Source organism: Ursus maritimus, unplaced genomic scaffold, assembly GCF_017311325.1.
Source record: "Ursus maritimus isolate PB19 unplaced genomic scaffold, ASM1731132v1 scaffold_15, whole genome shotgun sequence".
In the NCBI taxonomy this organism is placed as follows: domain Eukaryota; kingdom Metazoa; phylum Chordata; class Mammalia; order Carnivora; family Ursidae; genus Ursus; species Ursus maritimus.
In genome coordinates this window covers 7629650-7644435 of record NW_024423897.1, presented here as the reverse complement: position 1 = coordinate 7644435, position 14786 = coordinate 7629650, and the positions used below count along the sequence as shown (strand labels likewise).

At 44.4% G+C, this 14786-nt stretch overlaps 1 protein-coding gene across 2 annotated transcripts in view; it reads left to right on the top strand.

The window, feature by feature from the left end:
- The window catches only part of TENM2 (teneurin transmembrane protein 2), a 905304-nt gene that overhangs the window by 850011 nt on the left and 40507 nt on the right, over positions 1 to 14786 (top strand). For both annotated transcript variants that reach the window (XM_040630317.1, XM_040630318.1), the window contains 2 exons: positions 5823 to 5998; positions 7428 to 7669. In XM_040630317.1, coding sequence (XP_040486251.1) covers positions 5823 to 5998; positions 7428 to 7669 — 418 coding nt within the window. The remainder of the gene's footprint in view (positions 1 to 5822; positions 5999 to 7427; positions 7670 to 14786) is intronic.

Sequence of the window (14786 nt, the reverse complement as noted above, 5' to 3'; positions counted from 1 at the left end):
CCCCCCCCCCCCCCCCCCCCCGCCCAGTCCCTCTTGACCAATTTGCAGTATCTGCCTCTCTGTGATGGTGAAGGATCTGGTTAAGCTCGCGTTTGGAGTCCTTGCTTGCTTTCTGTCTAGGTGTTGCTGCTGGCTGAGAACTTAGTAAGTTGGGGAGGGGTTGTTGCAGAGGCAATGGGGGATAAGAGAGAGAACAGAAGACCCCATTGTTGATCACTCCTAAGTCCAGGAATTTTCACTTCCAGTTGGTAGGCAAATGGGTTTGGGAGAATGGAAAGGAAGCGGTTGCCACCTGCTGGAAATTTCCTGCATTGCAGAATTGCTTTCCCTTGCTCTCTTTTTCCTTTGGGCAAAGCTGTCATTCTCAGATTTTGGAAGCATCCTAGCATCCTTCAGGGCACTGGGACTTGATCAGACTTTACCAGCCAGTGACGCTGCCCCTGCGGGCACCATCTGAGTGCCATCTTTAGCTCTCACACCAACTTAGGTTAAAACTATACTATAACCCAAACACCTGTTGGATTTTCACCTTCCCTTCTAGCAGTTCCACCTAAGGACCCAGTGCATTTCAGAGATAATTTGTTGGCTGACATGACTGATGACAAAACAATGTCACTCTCAGAGACCATAATAAAGAAGTTCGGGCTTAGGGTGCACCTTTAGACGCTATCTCTAACTGGAAGAGTATTTTCCAGGAGGGGGTCCCTAGTTGAGTAAAAATATGGGCAGGATGCTTAAAAAAAAAAAAAAACTCACAAGTTGCATGGAAACTGCATGATTGTTTTCGCTCTTGAAGGGCTGCTTTTTGATCATGTGGTTAAATCCAATTGTCACAAATTCTCAATTGTAGGAGTTCAAACGCACTAGGTTTTCTTGTTCCTCCTAAAAAGATGGTGAATTCCTTTTGTTTTGTAGTACTTTTACACATGGTCAGCTGGGGAAGAGCAGCCTGTATCCCAGAAAGGCCCAGGACTTTACTTAAAATTACAACCACCCCTACACACACGCGCTCTCTCTGTCCCTCCTTTATTTTAATCTCTTACCACTTGTTACCATCTGACATACTCTGTATTTTCAATCATGGTTTATTTTTGCCCTGTCCACCACGCGTTCATCATAGAGGCAGGGATTTTCATCCATTTTGTTCTTAGTCATGTCCCCAGTGCCCTGAACAATGACTGGCATATAGTGGGCACTGAGTAAATACTTGCTGAGTCAATGAGTCAGAAGCGCCCCTGTAGCCCCACACAGGCCAAGGCTGCAGTGGTTCCATTACTGGAACTCACAGCTCCTTGCAACTGTGTGTAGACTTATTTGCAAAGAGACCTGAATCTGAAAATACTCCATGGGCAAGTAAGCACAGCTGTAGGAAACTCACTCTTCTTCGAAAGTTAAAGAGAACATATTTTTCTTCCTGTTGCCCCTGAGATCCCGGCCTCAACCCCAATCCTCTGTTCCCCAAAAGTAGGATCTCCAGTTCCTACTCCGGCTCTCATAAGGAAGCACGGCAACCCGCACCATCGTATGTGTCCAGGATCCCAGGTCACGGAACTCCTCACGCAGTCCCGCTGGGCTGCAGGAGTTGAAGATATTATCTGGTACTGAGTATTCCAGACGCCCCATACGCAAACACTTGGAAGTGTTTTATTTTCTTATTTTTATTGAGGTGAAATTGACATATTCCTTTCACACATACAGCACAATGATTTGCTATGTGTATATACGGTGAGTGATGTGAAATGATCACCACTTCAAGTCTGGTCAACATCCATCATTATACAGAGATACCAAAAATGCTCTTCTTGGGATGAGAACTGTTAAGATTTATTCTCTTAGCAACTTTTAAATACGCAGCACAGTATTTTTACCTATTACCACACTGTACATTACATCCCCGTGGCTTATTTATGCCTGGAAGTTTGACCCCCTTCACCCATTTTACCTATCTCCCATTTCAGGTAACCACCAAGATGTTCTCTGTGTCTATGAGCTCAGGTTATTTTCAAAAGATTCCACATATAAGATCATATGGTACTTGTTTCTAACTTATTTCACTTAGCATAACGCCCTCAGGGTCCATCCGTGTTGTCACAGTTGCAAGATGGCATTCTTTCTATGGCCGAGTAATATTCCATTGGACACTTAGGTTGTTTCCGTATCTGGACCATTGTAAATAATGCTGCAACGGACATGGGCTGCAGCTATCTTTTCAAGTTCGTGTTTTCATTTTCTTTGGATGGATACCTAAAGTGGAATTCCCAGATCATATGGTAGTTTTATTTTTAATTTTTGGAGGAACCTACACACTGTGTTCCGTAGTGTCTGCTTCAATCCACGTCCCCGCCAACACTTCTTATTTCTTATGTTTTTCTGAAAGGTGTGAGGTAATACCTCATTATGGTTTTGATTTGCATTTCCCATTAATCAGTGGTGTTGAGCACCTCTCCATGTACCTGTTAGCCGTTCGTGTGTCGTCTTTGGAAAAAGGTCTATTCTGATCCTCTGTATATTTTGTACTTGGGTTGTTTGCTTTTTTGCTATTGAATTGTATGAGATTTATTGTTTTTGTATTACCCCTTTATCAGATATATGCTTCGCACAAATACTCTCCCATTCAGTAGGCTGCCTTTTCATTCTATTGTTGGTTTCCTTTGCTGTGCAGGAGCTTTTCAGTTTGATGCAGTCCCACTTATTTTTGCTTTTGTCGCCAAATCAAAAAATTGCCAAGACTGATGTCAAGGAGCTTACCACCTGTCTAGTTTAATGGTTTCATGTCTTCAAGTTTTTTATCATTTTGAGTTAATTTTTGTGTATGGTGTAAGGTAACGGTCCAGTTTCATTATTTTGCATGTCGCTGTCCAGTTTTCCCAACACTATTTATTGAAGAGACTGTCCTTTCTCAGTTGTATGTTCTTGGCCCCTTTGTGGTAGATTAAATGAGCATATTTGTGTGGGTTTATATCTGGGCTCCCTATTCTGCTCTATTGATCTGTACATCTGTTTTTATGCCTACCCCATACTGTTTTAATTACTATAGTTTCGTAGTATAGTTTGAAATCGGAGCATGATGCCTCCAGGTTTGTTCATCTTTCTCAATATTGCTTTGGTCATTAGGAGTTTTCTCTGGTTCCCTACAAATTTTAGGATGGTTTGTTCTATTTCTGTGAATAATGCCATTGGAATTTTGTGAGGGATTGCATTGAATTGTGTGGACCTTGTAATTCCTCCAGCCCGTGAACGTGGCATATCTTTCATCAATGTCTTATAGCTTTCAGTATAAGAGGTCTTTTACCTCCTTGGTTAAATTTTTTACTAGGTTTTTCTTTTCTTTCTGATGCAATCATGAACGGGATTGTTTGTCTTTCTGCTAGTTTGTTATTAGTGTATAGAAGCATAACATTTTTTATATATTGATTTTTGTGTCCTGCAACTTTACTGAATTGGTTCTAACAGTTTCTATACGTAATATCACATCATCAGCAAATAATTACAGTTTTTCTTCTCTCTGATTTGGATGAATTTCTTTTTCTTACTTAATTGTTCCATCTTGGTCTTAGAGAAAAAACTTTGTTTTTCTCTAGTGGCTATGACGCTCACTATGAATCAGTCATATACGGCCTCTGTTATGTTGAGGCGCAGTCCCTCCATACCCACTTTGTTGAGAGTTTTTATCAGTAATGGATGTTGAATTTTGTCAGATGCTTTTTCTGCATCTGTTGAACCATCCTTGCATCCCTGGAATAAATCCCACTTGCAAGGTACTGTTGAATATGATTTTCCACATTTGATTTGATTTAAATATGAATATGATTTGAATATTTTTGCATCTATATTCATCAGAGCTATTGGTCTATAATTTTCGTGCGGCGTCCTTGTCTTGTTTTGGTAGTGGAGTAAAGCTGGCCTCACAAAATGAGTTTGGAATAGTTCCCTCCTCTTATCTTTTTTGGAAGAGTTTGAGCAGGATTGCTATTAATAAGTCTTTGAATGTTTGGTAGCATTCACCAGTGAAGCCATCTGGCCCTGTAGTTCTGTTTGTTGGGATGCTTTTGATTACTGTTTGAAACTCCTTAGTAGTAATCTCTTACGATCTTTTGTATTTCTCTGGCATCAGTGGTAACATCTCTTCTTCCATTTCTGATTTTATTTGAGTCCTCTCATCTTTTCTTCTTGGTGAGTCTAGCTAAGGGTTGTCAATTTTATCTTTTAAAAAACCGGTTCGTAGTCTCATTGATCTTTTGTCTTTTTACTCTCTGTTTCATTTAAATACCTTTTGTTTCTAGTCATAAAACATGAAAGCCAGGCATATTGGTTAGAAATACTTCCTAAAATATGGGAACACACAAACAGATGCAGAAAAACTATCCTTAATGTTGAGATGTCTGTATTTTGAGAGAATTTCTTCTATATTTACTCATTTTTCACCCCTGTATACTGTCAGGGGAGTATATTGCTGTGCTCCACTCTTTCTGCTTAATAATACATACATTTTTTTCACTCTAATCAATAGAAATCACTGTCATCAATTTTGATGGTTTTAGAGGTTCCTACTATCCTTATTTAATGAATCTCTGAAGAATATCCATTTAGGTTATTCCAATTTGTCACTATTAGTAAATAGCATCTTTGTACACCTGTCTGAGAGGCAGTTTCTTTAACAGATAAGACAACAAAAAGGAGTCCCTTTGACTTGGAGGGCCTGACTCCCACCCATGTTTACCTAGAAAGCCCTAGTGGTGTAACCACTATAATGTAACATCTGTACCAGCCATCACCTAGTGCCCTGGGCAAATGAGGGTAGAGCCAAAAGCTGGGCTCCCTGCTCGAAGTTCTCCCCTCCCCACCCCCTGTGTCCAACTGGCCACCCAGCTTAATGTGGTTCTGTTCTCAGCCTTCAAATATCCCCAGAAGCAAAATTTCTTATCACTTACCAGGTCTGCATTCCTTTATGCTGAAACCATTTACCAAGCACCATCCATATTTGCTTCTGTAGTTCTATGCGACAAAGTCAAATAAGCCACGATGGTTCTGTTCACCAGCCGTCCCACCCCCACATGCTGTATAAGCTCCAGTCTCCATCACTCAGAACCACCAACTTTGTCCTTGTCCCTAGTCCAGAGGGAATCACACCTAGAGGTCAAGCAAACTACTTTCTTTGCTCCCCCTTCCTCCCCTCTCTAGTAACAACATCTCATCCAGAAAAGCTTAAAGGCCTCTACGTCCAGACCTTAAAAAGAAAGAGTCTCTTTCCTAGGGCCTATGGAGGGCCCACGCTTTCTGATTACAATGGATCTTCCAGAGTGGGAAAATGTTCTACTAAGTGGAACAGCAAGGCTTTTTGCTAAAGGAGGTAGAAAAAAATAACAACTCCACAGTTTAAGAGAAAAGATGATGTACGTAAAGGGGAAGGGCCCAATCTCAGGCAACTTTCTAGCAGCAGAACTTGATCACTGGTATACCCTGGGTGCTGAAGTCAGGTAAGTCATTGCTGTGGTTGGTTTGGGGCTATAAAACCAGAGAAAGGGGTATAGGCAACCAGACCTGCTATGCTTGAGCCAAGGCATGGAGGTGGCATTTGGCCCAGGCTGACTGTCCAGAAGATTATGAGGTGGGGAATAGATGGAGGTTATAGGAGTATGGAAGAGCAAGGACATACATAGTCTCCAATGCCAGGTCTTGCTGGCTGTGACAAGGAGCCTCAGTGTGATACACTACCTAGCCACTCCAACTTCCAGTCTCTCTGGCCCTTGTGTGGTTCTGAGTGGTGGGAAGGGCTTCAGCTCCAGTAACTGTGCTTCCAAACCAGTGTGTCTTTCCTCCAGCTATGACCACGAGGGCCGCCTGACCAATGTGACACGCCCCACGGGGGTGGTGACCAGTCTGCACCGGGAAATGGAGAAATCCATCACCATCGACATTGAGAACTCCAACCGCGATGATGACGTTACTGTCATTACCAATCTGTCTTCAGTGGAGGCCTCCTACACAGTGGTACAAGGTAAGCCCCCTGCCCACTAAACTCACCCACGGACCCCAGCCAAGCCTGGGAGGACTTCCAGAGACCGGGAACACACATTAGCTTGTTATTTTAGTCAAGTGTCCACAGCAAACAAATTCTACAAGAGGTCGGTCTTGTAGAAAATGACTTAATCAGATTCAAGAGAATGTCATCTATACTAAATGAAATGTCTAGAGCTTTGGGAATGTCTACATCCTTATCTGAAAATGTCAGTTGTCATCCCCACTTGCTCTTACCTCTCCATCATCAGCACTCCCCACCAACCCAACTCACATAGTTACCTTCTCCAAGGCTCTTCCTTTTGTGGCCCCATTCTGATTCTTCTTCCAACCACTTGTTTGTTGATTGTGCTGGAATCAGAGCCCTTTAGCAATCTCCTGCCAAGACTGGGATCTCAAAGGTTTCTGACCACCCCATGGTTACTAGTGCTGTTTGACATGACACACAGTCCAGGACAAGCACAGGAGCTGGCAAGAAAAGGAATTGTGCAGATTAATTTTTCTTTTAATTAAGATATAATGTCAGTGGGCTAGCCCGTTGTCAGAGGATAAAAGTGTCCTCTCAGTAGATAAATGGTGACATTTCTGGACTATTATCCCACGACAGAGCCTGTTTCAATGACTCTATTTCTGCTCTGCCAAATGATTAATGATGTAGATTCTGTCTTTCTGCATGATGGCTGCAGTTGCAGGAGTGACAGATACACGTTTGCTCACTATCCCGCAAGCCAGCATCGCAGAAGCCAGCCAAGCTGGACTCCTTTGCCCAAATAATCAGGAAGCAATATATCTGTAAAAGGAGTTTCGGACTCACATTTCCTTCCTGGAACTTTTCGATAAGGAAAAAGGTCAGAAGTCTGATTGACTAGTGTAGATTCCCTTTGGGAAGATAAACGCATGTTATCAGCACCCACTGGCTCAGTCTACCGACTGCTGTTTGAATCTTTTCAGAGTTCTCTTGCGTCGAGGTAGCATCGTGGTGGAGTCAGCAGCAGAAGCATGAGGGTCAGGAGGGTTGCTTTTTCTCTCGATCTGATCTGTAGGTAGACCATCAACTTCAGGTTAGGTGGTAGGCAAATGGAAAAAAAAATTAGTCTTTTTTTTCCCATTTAAGCTAAAATATATATATGTTAAAGATTAGGGATTTGATTGACACAAATTGTGTAGGCAATAGACATCTTTAAAGGTACTATTAATAGTCTTCAGTGAGTAAAAGAAAAATATCACAGCATAATTATTTCTGGAGTGCCACATATTAATAATGTTTTTCTTTCCACGGATCAGTAGCATCTCTGCTACTCACCTTAGCATTGTATGTGTGCTAATTGAAGGCAGCCTTAGACTGACAGCTGCAAAGTACCATGGAAACCTATAAAAATAGGGGTTCTGTTCTCTTATGACTAACAGAGTGGATAATCAAGTGCGGAACAGCTACCAGCTCTGTAACAATGGTACCCTGAGGGTGACGTATGCCAATGGGATGGGTGTCAGCTTCCACAGCGAGCCCCACGTCCTAGCGGGCACCATCACCCCCACCATTGGGCGTTGCAACATCTCCCTGCCCATGGAGAATGGCCTCAACTCCATTGAGTGGCGCCTAAGAAAGGAACAGATTAAAGGCAAAGTCACCATCTTTGGCAGGAAGCTTCGGGTAAGTGGTTCCATCCAATTTGTCCCCTCAGAGTGGTAGGGGATACACCCTTTCCTCAGGAGCTGAGGAAATCTCCCAGGTGCCAAGCCTCCATTACTCCTTTCTTCCATGGGAAAGTCAGGTCTTTCCCTCAGAAGATAGAAGCCATATCCCTTTGGGAAAAACACTGTTTCCTAGGAGAGAAAAAGGTGGGGATTTACCTTATGCTCTATCTAGCTGGGGATAGCTTCAGTCTTCTTGTCACACGTGCCATCTTCTCCCTTGACTTTCAATCTTTGGCCAATTCGACAAATGAGTTGGTACCTCGAGCCTACTGTGTGCTGAGTAATTTGATGAATACTGGAAGAATGAAAATCGTATAGTGTACTCTTTACACTCAAGGAGTTTAACAGCCCTTGACGAAGGGTAATCCAGTGGGTTAAGTGAGAGGGACATCCAGGGCCTGACGGAATCACAGAGGAGGAGATACCACCCAGCCGAAGGCGATCAGGGAAGGCCCCCCCACAGGGAAATCACAAGCAAACCACGGTAGAAAGTTTTAACCAACCGTAGCTTCCCCACAAGTTACATCTTTTAAGAACTAACACTCATTGAGGACTTTTCATGATGCAAGCTGTATATTAAATGCTTATTTTCACAGCCCCACAGGGGTACTTACCTCTGTCCTTCCGATGAGGAAACACAGGTTCTGGGAAGCTACGTAACCTGTCCGAAGGCACCGGGGCCAGAGGATGGCACAGTCCCAGTTCTGTCTTCGTGTCTGGCTCACTTGCCAATATCCTTAACCACCAAGCCCCACAGATTCTGGATTAAATTCACTGTCATCCAGATAATCTGGGTCCTGCCCTAGTCACTTACCTGGCACTAGGAAGGACTGATTGATTTTTAACCTCATGCTAACCCCTGGCCCCATGGCGGGGAGTCCTAGGGATCCCAGTCCTCATCAGATTCAGCACATATTTACCGAACACCTACTACAAGCCAGCCCTGGAGATCTATATGGCACCCCAAGTAAAATCCCTACCCTCCTGCAGGTGGGGGTCAGGGGTGGGGAAGGGGACAAGAGGGGCAGACAGTCAGTACACTAAAGAAACTGCAGATTAAGATAAGCCCTGGGAAGAGAGTAAACAATGGCACACCGCAGGGTTTAACCACGACTTTGGAATCACACTTGGGTAGTAACTTCGGCCTGTTATTGGACTGAAATCCACCCCGCCCAGGCTACCTCCCAGCAGGGCCAGGCCACTCCATATTAAGATTCTGCCTTGGTCTAGTTGGAGCCTCATTCTTCACATTAGGTTATCAGCAGTCTCCCATGTTTTTCTTCCTGTGCTGGTATCTGCAAGGTTGCAAACGGCAGTATCTTCCTAAAGACAAAAATGAAATGAGATTAGTAGCTAAATCCTTAATGACTGGATTTCAGGGCTGTATAATTGATTTTTGATATGCTGCACTGTTGAAGTTGATTGTAAGCAGTAATCGTGCCTTTTCTCTGATAAATCAGTTATGCATTTTGACTAAGTTTTCAAAATAAAGATAAATGTGGCCATAAAATAAAATGGCTATAATCCCAACTCTGAATATTAAAAATCTTAATAATGATACTTGTGGTAATTAGCAGAAGTTAGGCACGCAAGTCTTATAACTGAATTTCTGCCAGGGTTCGATTTGCTGGCATCATGTTTATGCAAATCAAAACACAGCTTTATCTATCAACACCTCAACATTTAATTGTCTGGTGTTAGTTCCTGTAACAATAATCACATATCCATTTAGCTCTCTTAAATGAAAATCACTATGAGATTATAACAGGTTGAGTGGACTGAAAATGTAATTTGAAAATGAGGGAGAAAGCCTGGAATTTATTTGCATCTCATTTATTTTAATTCAATTCATAAATTGTTTAGTGAATGAAATAAAAGCAACTCCTGGAAATTGCAGGGGAGCAATTGGAAGAAGGTGTAAAAGAAAGGTGGAGCGGGCTGTGGATGAAGAGAACTGGGGGTGTCCCTGTAGTCACGTTCTTCATGAGCCCAGGGCAGGGAGGTTTGCAGCCCCTCAACCAAAGCGACCTATTGGCCCGCACAAGGCAAAGCAGGCTCTCCTCGCTCTACCTCCAGTGCTGACATTTCTTTTCCCTCTATCTATCTTGACCTCCATTGTCAAATGGGGCCCTGAAATTTTTCATTCATTCGTTCAGATTACTAGAATGGGGACTCTTTCCTGCGTGTAACTATCTTGTTTTTTTTAATTTTCTCTTGGATTTAAGTAAGTCTCCTCTGTATTTGGGCTGCAAATTAAACCAACATTATACATATTTTTAAAAACATGTTAGCTAAGTGCCAAGCACTGTGGAGTGAGTAGACTAGAGAGAGAGAAAGAAAACTAAATCTTTGCCAGCAAGAAGTTTGCGTTCCAGTGGAGGCAACAATGTGAATCGTGTGGCATAAGCTGTAACAGAGGCAACGTCGCAAGGAAAGCAAGAGTCAGTTGTGTCAGGAGAGGATGGACTGAGGCCAGATAAGCAACAAGCCCTACAATCCAGGAGCTGCAAATAAGACAGGCCGCTCACCCTGGTGGTGACTCACTGCGCTTGCCATCTTGTGATCCCACCGCAGTAGGCAAATGACCTCGCAGGTTGCTCTGGAAGGAAAAGGGGGCTGAATGAGCAGAGCTGGGCATGGCCTGCATCACTTCAACTGAACCGCAGGACAGCCTAGGAAATGCTGTCTTTCTGAGTCCCTAAGGACCAAAAAAAAATGAACGAGTTCGTGAACACATAGCAGGGTCTCTGCCATCTGGATCAGGAAGAGCTTCACGGAAGAGTTGGAATCAGTTCTGAAGAGCAGTAGGAATTAGCCTGGCCAAGATATGGGGAAGGGGTGATCTGATCAGAAGTGTTGCCTGTGAAACGACAGGTCAAAAAGGGGAAGAGCATTTCAGGAAACCTTAACTCAGCTGGGCCAGAGGGAAGGGGAATGTGTTACACCGTGGTACAGAAAAAGAATGCTTTGGCCAGAGGCAGCACGTGGAAAGGAATATTTTGCTAGGATGACATTTATCCAGAGGACCGTGGGGAACGGTTGCAGGGTTTAATTAGCAGAGTGATGTGTTGGGATGTGTAGTCTTAGAGAGACCTCTCAGCTTTCCTCAGGTGTGGAGGAAGATAGATTAGAAGGGGACAAGATAGGAGGAGAGGGACAGCACAGAAGCAACTGCAGTAACCCAAACAAAGAACTAAATCACTAACAGTAAAGAGAAAAAGAAGAGGGAGGGAGGGATCTGGGAGCTACTTAGCTCACACAATTAACAGGATTTGACAAGCAGCAGGGTTGCTGTATCATGCTCTCCTTTTGAGGCTCCCTCCCCACAATCATTTGGACTGGGAAACTGAGTGGCTGTCTAGACTTTGTGAACTGGCCTGCCAGGCTCTGTGAAGGACAGAGGCAGGGGACTGAACCCCAAGACAGACGTGTGACATTCTGACAGCCACAGCCCTGCCTCTTGGAATGAGGAAAAAATTGTTGCTCCTTCATGAGAGACAGGGAATTTGCAGAGAATCCGTGGTGCAGCAACAGAGGCTATCAAGCACTGACGCAAGCAGACTTACCTCTCCCAGGGACCGTCAAGCTCCTAGGAATCTGGCCAGTTGAGTGATGTGAGGGCCCAAGGCTGAGCTTCCCTAGAATTCATAAGGAACCAAAAATCCCAGTGAAGCTACCATGATAGACCAGTGCCCAGTGAAATTCTAAGCCACCCAGCCAGGGACATGTCTTGGGTGAGGAATGTGTTGGTGGCATTTCCAAATAGGCTGGTGAAATGTAAGATGGTGGACGGATAGACCATCAAAGAACCACATCCTTCCATCAAAAGCTTTGGCAAAATCTGATGTGTTAGTCCCTTCTTTCCAGCCCAAACTCAATGCGAGAATAATTTTCATTATGTCTCCCAAAGATGTCTCAAGGAATCTCATTTGAAAGAGTCTGTTCCACTCCACTCCTTTCTCTGTTCTCTCTGGCCTTTCAAACACACACAAAACAGTCCCATCAGGGCATCTGTAAGTTCCATGAGCACAGGCACCACCTCACCACTATCCCTGGTGACAAGTGCCATATGATAGGCACTCAGACACCAGGTGAGGAGGGAAGAGGGGATGACCAAGCCTCTTTAAGGCTCCGCCTTAGAAGGTGCTTCTGTGTGCGAACACCGCCCCCCTAGCTCACCCAAAGCAGGCACGAGCTCACAAACACACTTCCCCGATATCTGTCAGAAATCTTCCCACTGCAAAAGACGGGAAGCCCACTCAGACTAGTGTAATAAGAACGGGCATTCACTGTCTTGCCTAATGGGCCCCCACAAGCCCAAATGATGTCATCGGGCTGACACCGCTTTCTTTTTCTCTTTCTCATGGTCCCCTTCCATCCCCCAGCATTATTGCTCTTGGCAGTTGGCCCAATTTTCTCCCACAGTAGACCAGTGACCTCGTCACACGAGGGAGTCAGGCAGAATTGGCCAAAGGTGACTTCAGGCTGACATCAGCTTAGCTTAGTGAACACGGAAAAAAGAATCTCCCACCTCACTTACATTAAAAAAAATAATAAGTAAATCCCAGGTGACTGACCTGATACAGATGCAGATCTATGATTGGCCAGCATGAGGTCACATGTGGATGCATGTACCTTGTGTTGGACATTTCAGTAAAACCACCTGAACAGGGGAAGCCTTACAGAAAGGGAGTGCTGCACCCAAAGAAGTAGATTAAATCTCTCACACACACACGCACACACACACACACCCCAAATATATTCTACGTCCTCCATCCCTCCAGAGCCGAATCATAAGGCACACTGCTGGTCCTGAGGCTCTGTTCATGTATCACCGTCCCCACTAGCAAGTCTTTTTTCTAGATTTTTTTGGAAGAGAGCAGAAACCAACCTCTTCTACTGAGATTTAAAACTCCTGTTCTTTCCTGAAATGGATTCAGTGTGTGATTCTCTCTGAAAAGGAGGCAGACAACCACCTCTAGGATATTCCCTCCTGATTACGATTTACATAGAGATTGCGGAAGCAAAAAAACAACTACGTGTGTAGGTAGCAGAACAAAAGAAAAATCACTTCCAAGATCATCTTCCATCATGATATTGGTATTCGTGTCCTTCCCAAGAAGAGGTGGGAGTTAGTAATCTTGTTGGGGTTTCCATATGATTAATAGGACATTGCAATTACACATCGGCTGGGGTTAGTTTTACCTTTGTGGCGAAAGACAGTGACACAGGAGCGAGGTGGGAGGCAGCCGCGCACGCGAACACACGCATGTGAACTCAGTTCCGCGTGGAGCCCACTCAGCAGCTCTGCTCATCTTCAGTCGCCACGGAAGCCTGAATTGTGCCAGCCCCTCCTGCCGCAGTGCGTGCAGGCTGCACCAGTACTTGCTACGTCAGACCTCTATGTGTTAGTGCACGTGGTACTCAGCGTATACTGGTGAACGAAACAGATAAGACTCAGTGTTATATCGTGAGCCGTGCTTGTGCACACAGGACTTGTGATAAATTTAATATCAGCTTAATATATAATTAGAAGGGCAAGCCTCTGCAAACACATTAAACCACGTATTCCCCAAACAAGTATTACTTTTGGCCGACTTGCTATTTTGGAAGGTGTGGTGGAAAAGTGGAAAGACCCTCCTGCCATAGCAAAGGGAAACAGATAATAACAAATAGATGAACATGGGGCGCCTGGGTAGTGCAGCCGTTAAAGCGTCTGCCTTCGGCTCAGGGCGTGATCCCGGCGTTCCGGGATCGAGTCCCACATCGGGCTCCTCTGCTGGGAGCCTGCTTCTTCCTCTCTCACTCACCTGCTGTGTTCCCTCGCTCGCTGGCTGTCTCTCTGTCACATAAATAAATAAAATCTTTAAAAAAAAAAACAAATGAACATATAATATAAAGAAATTGTGATGGGTGCCATGAAGAAAAATACAGGGTGCAGGTAAGAGGGAATATCTGATTTAGGTCAGGCCACTCTAAGGAAGTGACATTTGAGCTGAGAACTGAAGAGCAGGAATTTTTCAGGCATGGGATGGGAGGCAAGCCTCCCACACTAGTGGATCAGCAGGTGCAAATGCCCTGAAGCAGGCGAGAATGTTGCTTCTATCCTGAGCAGAAGGAGAGCTAGCATGGCTGGAGCAAACTAGCTGGGGGCAAGGTCAAGGACACAGGCCCTTAGTGACCCTGGTAAGGACTTTAGAAATATACAAGTCCTCCACATGGACACATTGGTGAATGAAAGGCACCTTCATCTGCAGACTAGACTGTCTACCTTCCTTCTTAGAGGCTTGGAGACACGAACATACTCGGATTCTGGGAAGTTCAGATCGAGAGGTGACAAGTACAAGCCTATTCAGGTCATCCGGGCTGAGCCTACATACCAGATGCCTCTCTTCTCTGCCATATCTGTACCAGCAGACCAACCACCTCTACTAGAATATTCCCTCAGCATCTGAAATGAAGTTCTCTGCCTGTGCGGGGCCTTTGCTTACTACTCGAGCTTTCACTTGCTGACTTCCCCACCTGGAATATTCTCCCCAACTCTTTTCTTGCCCTCACCTGTAAAGTCTTCACCATCCTTCAAGGTCCCCCTGAGGCAGCACTTCCTCTAGGAAATGGTCCTTGTGAGCCCAGTTCTAAGTGTCCTTCCTCCTTCCCATAGTTCCTTCCTGTTTTTACTCTCATTATAGCACTAATGTTTTCATGGTTGGCTCACGTGTCTTTACCCTCCTCTGACCTGTAAGCTTCATGAAAGCAAGGACCATAAATGTCCTGCTCTATTTTAAATGCTGATCACAGTAACAGGCACATACTAGGTACTCAATAAATATTTGGTGAGTTAATGAATGGGATTTTAAGTTGACATCATGAAACTCCACTCTCTCTAACCGCTATTAATTCCAGGTTTGGGGAGCTTCCCAAAATGACTCTAATTGTTCTTTGGAATGAAGCCTTTCAGTTATTTGGAGATCACAGATGTCCTAGCCACATTTTCTCTTCCCAGTTTTCCACATGAGAACCCCGGATCATGAGAGTTGCCATGGTTCTTAAAGTGGGTCTGATTCAACCGCCTT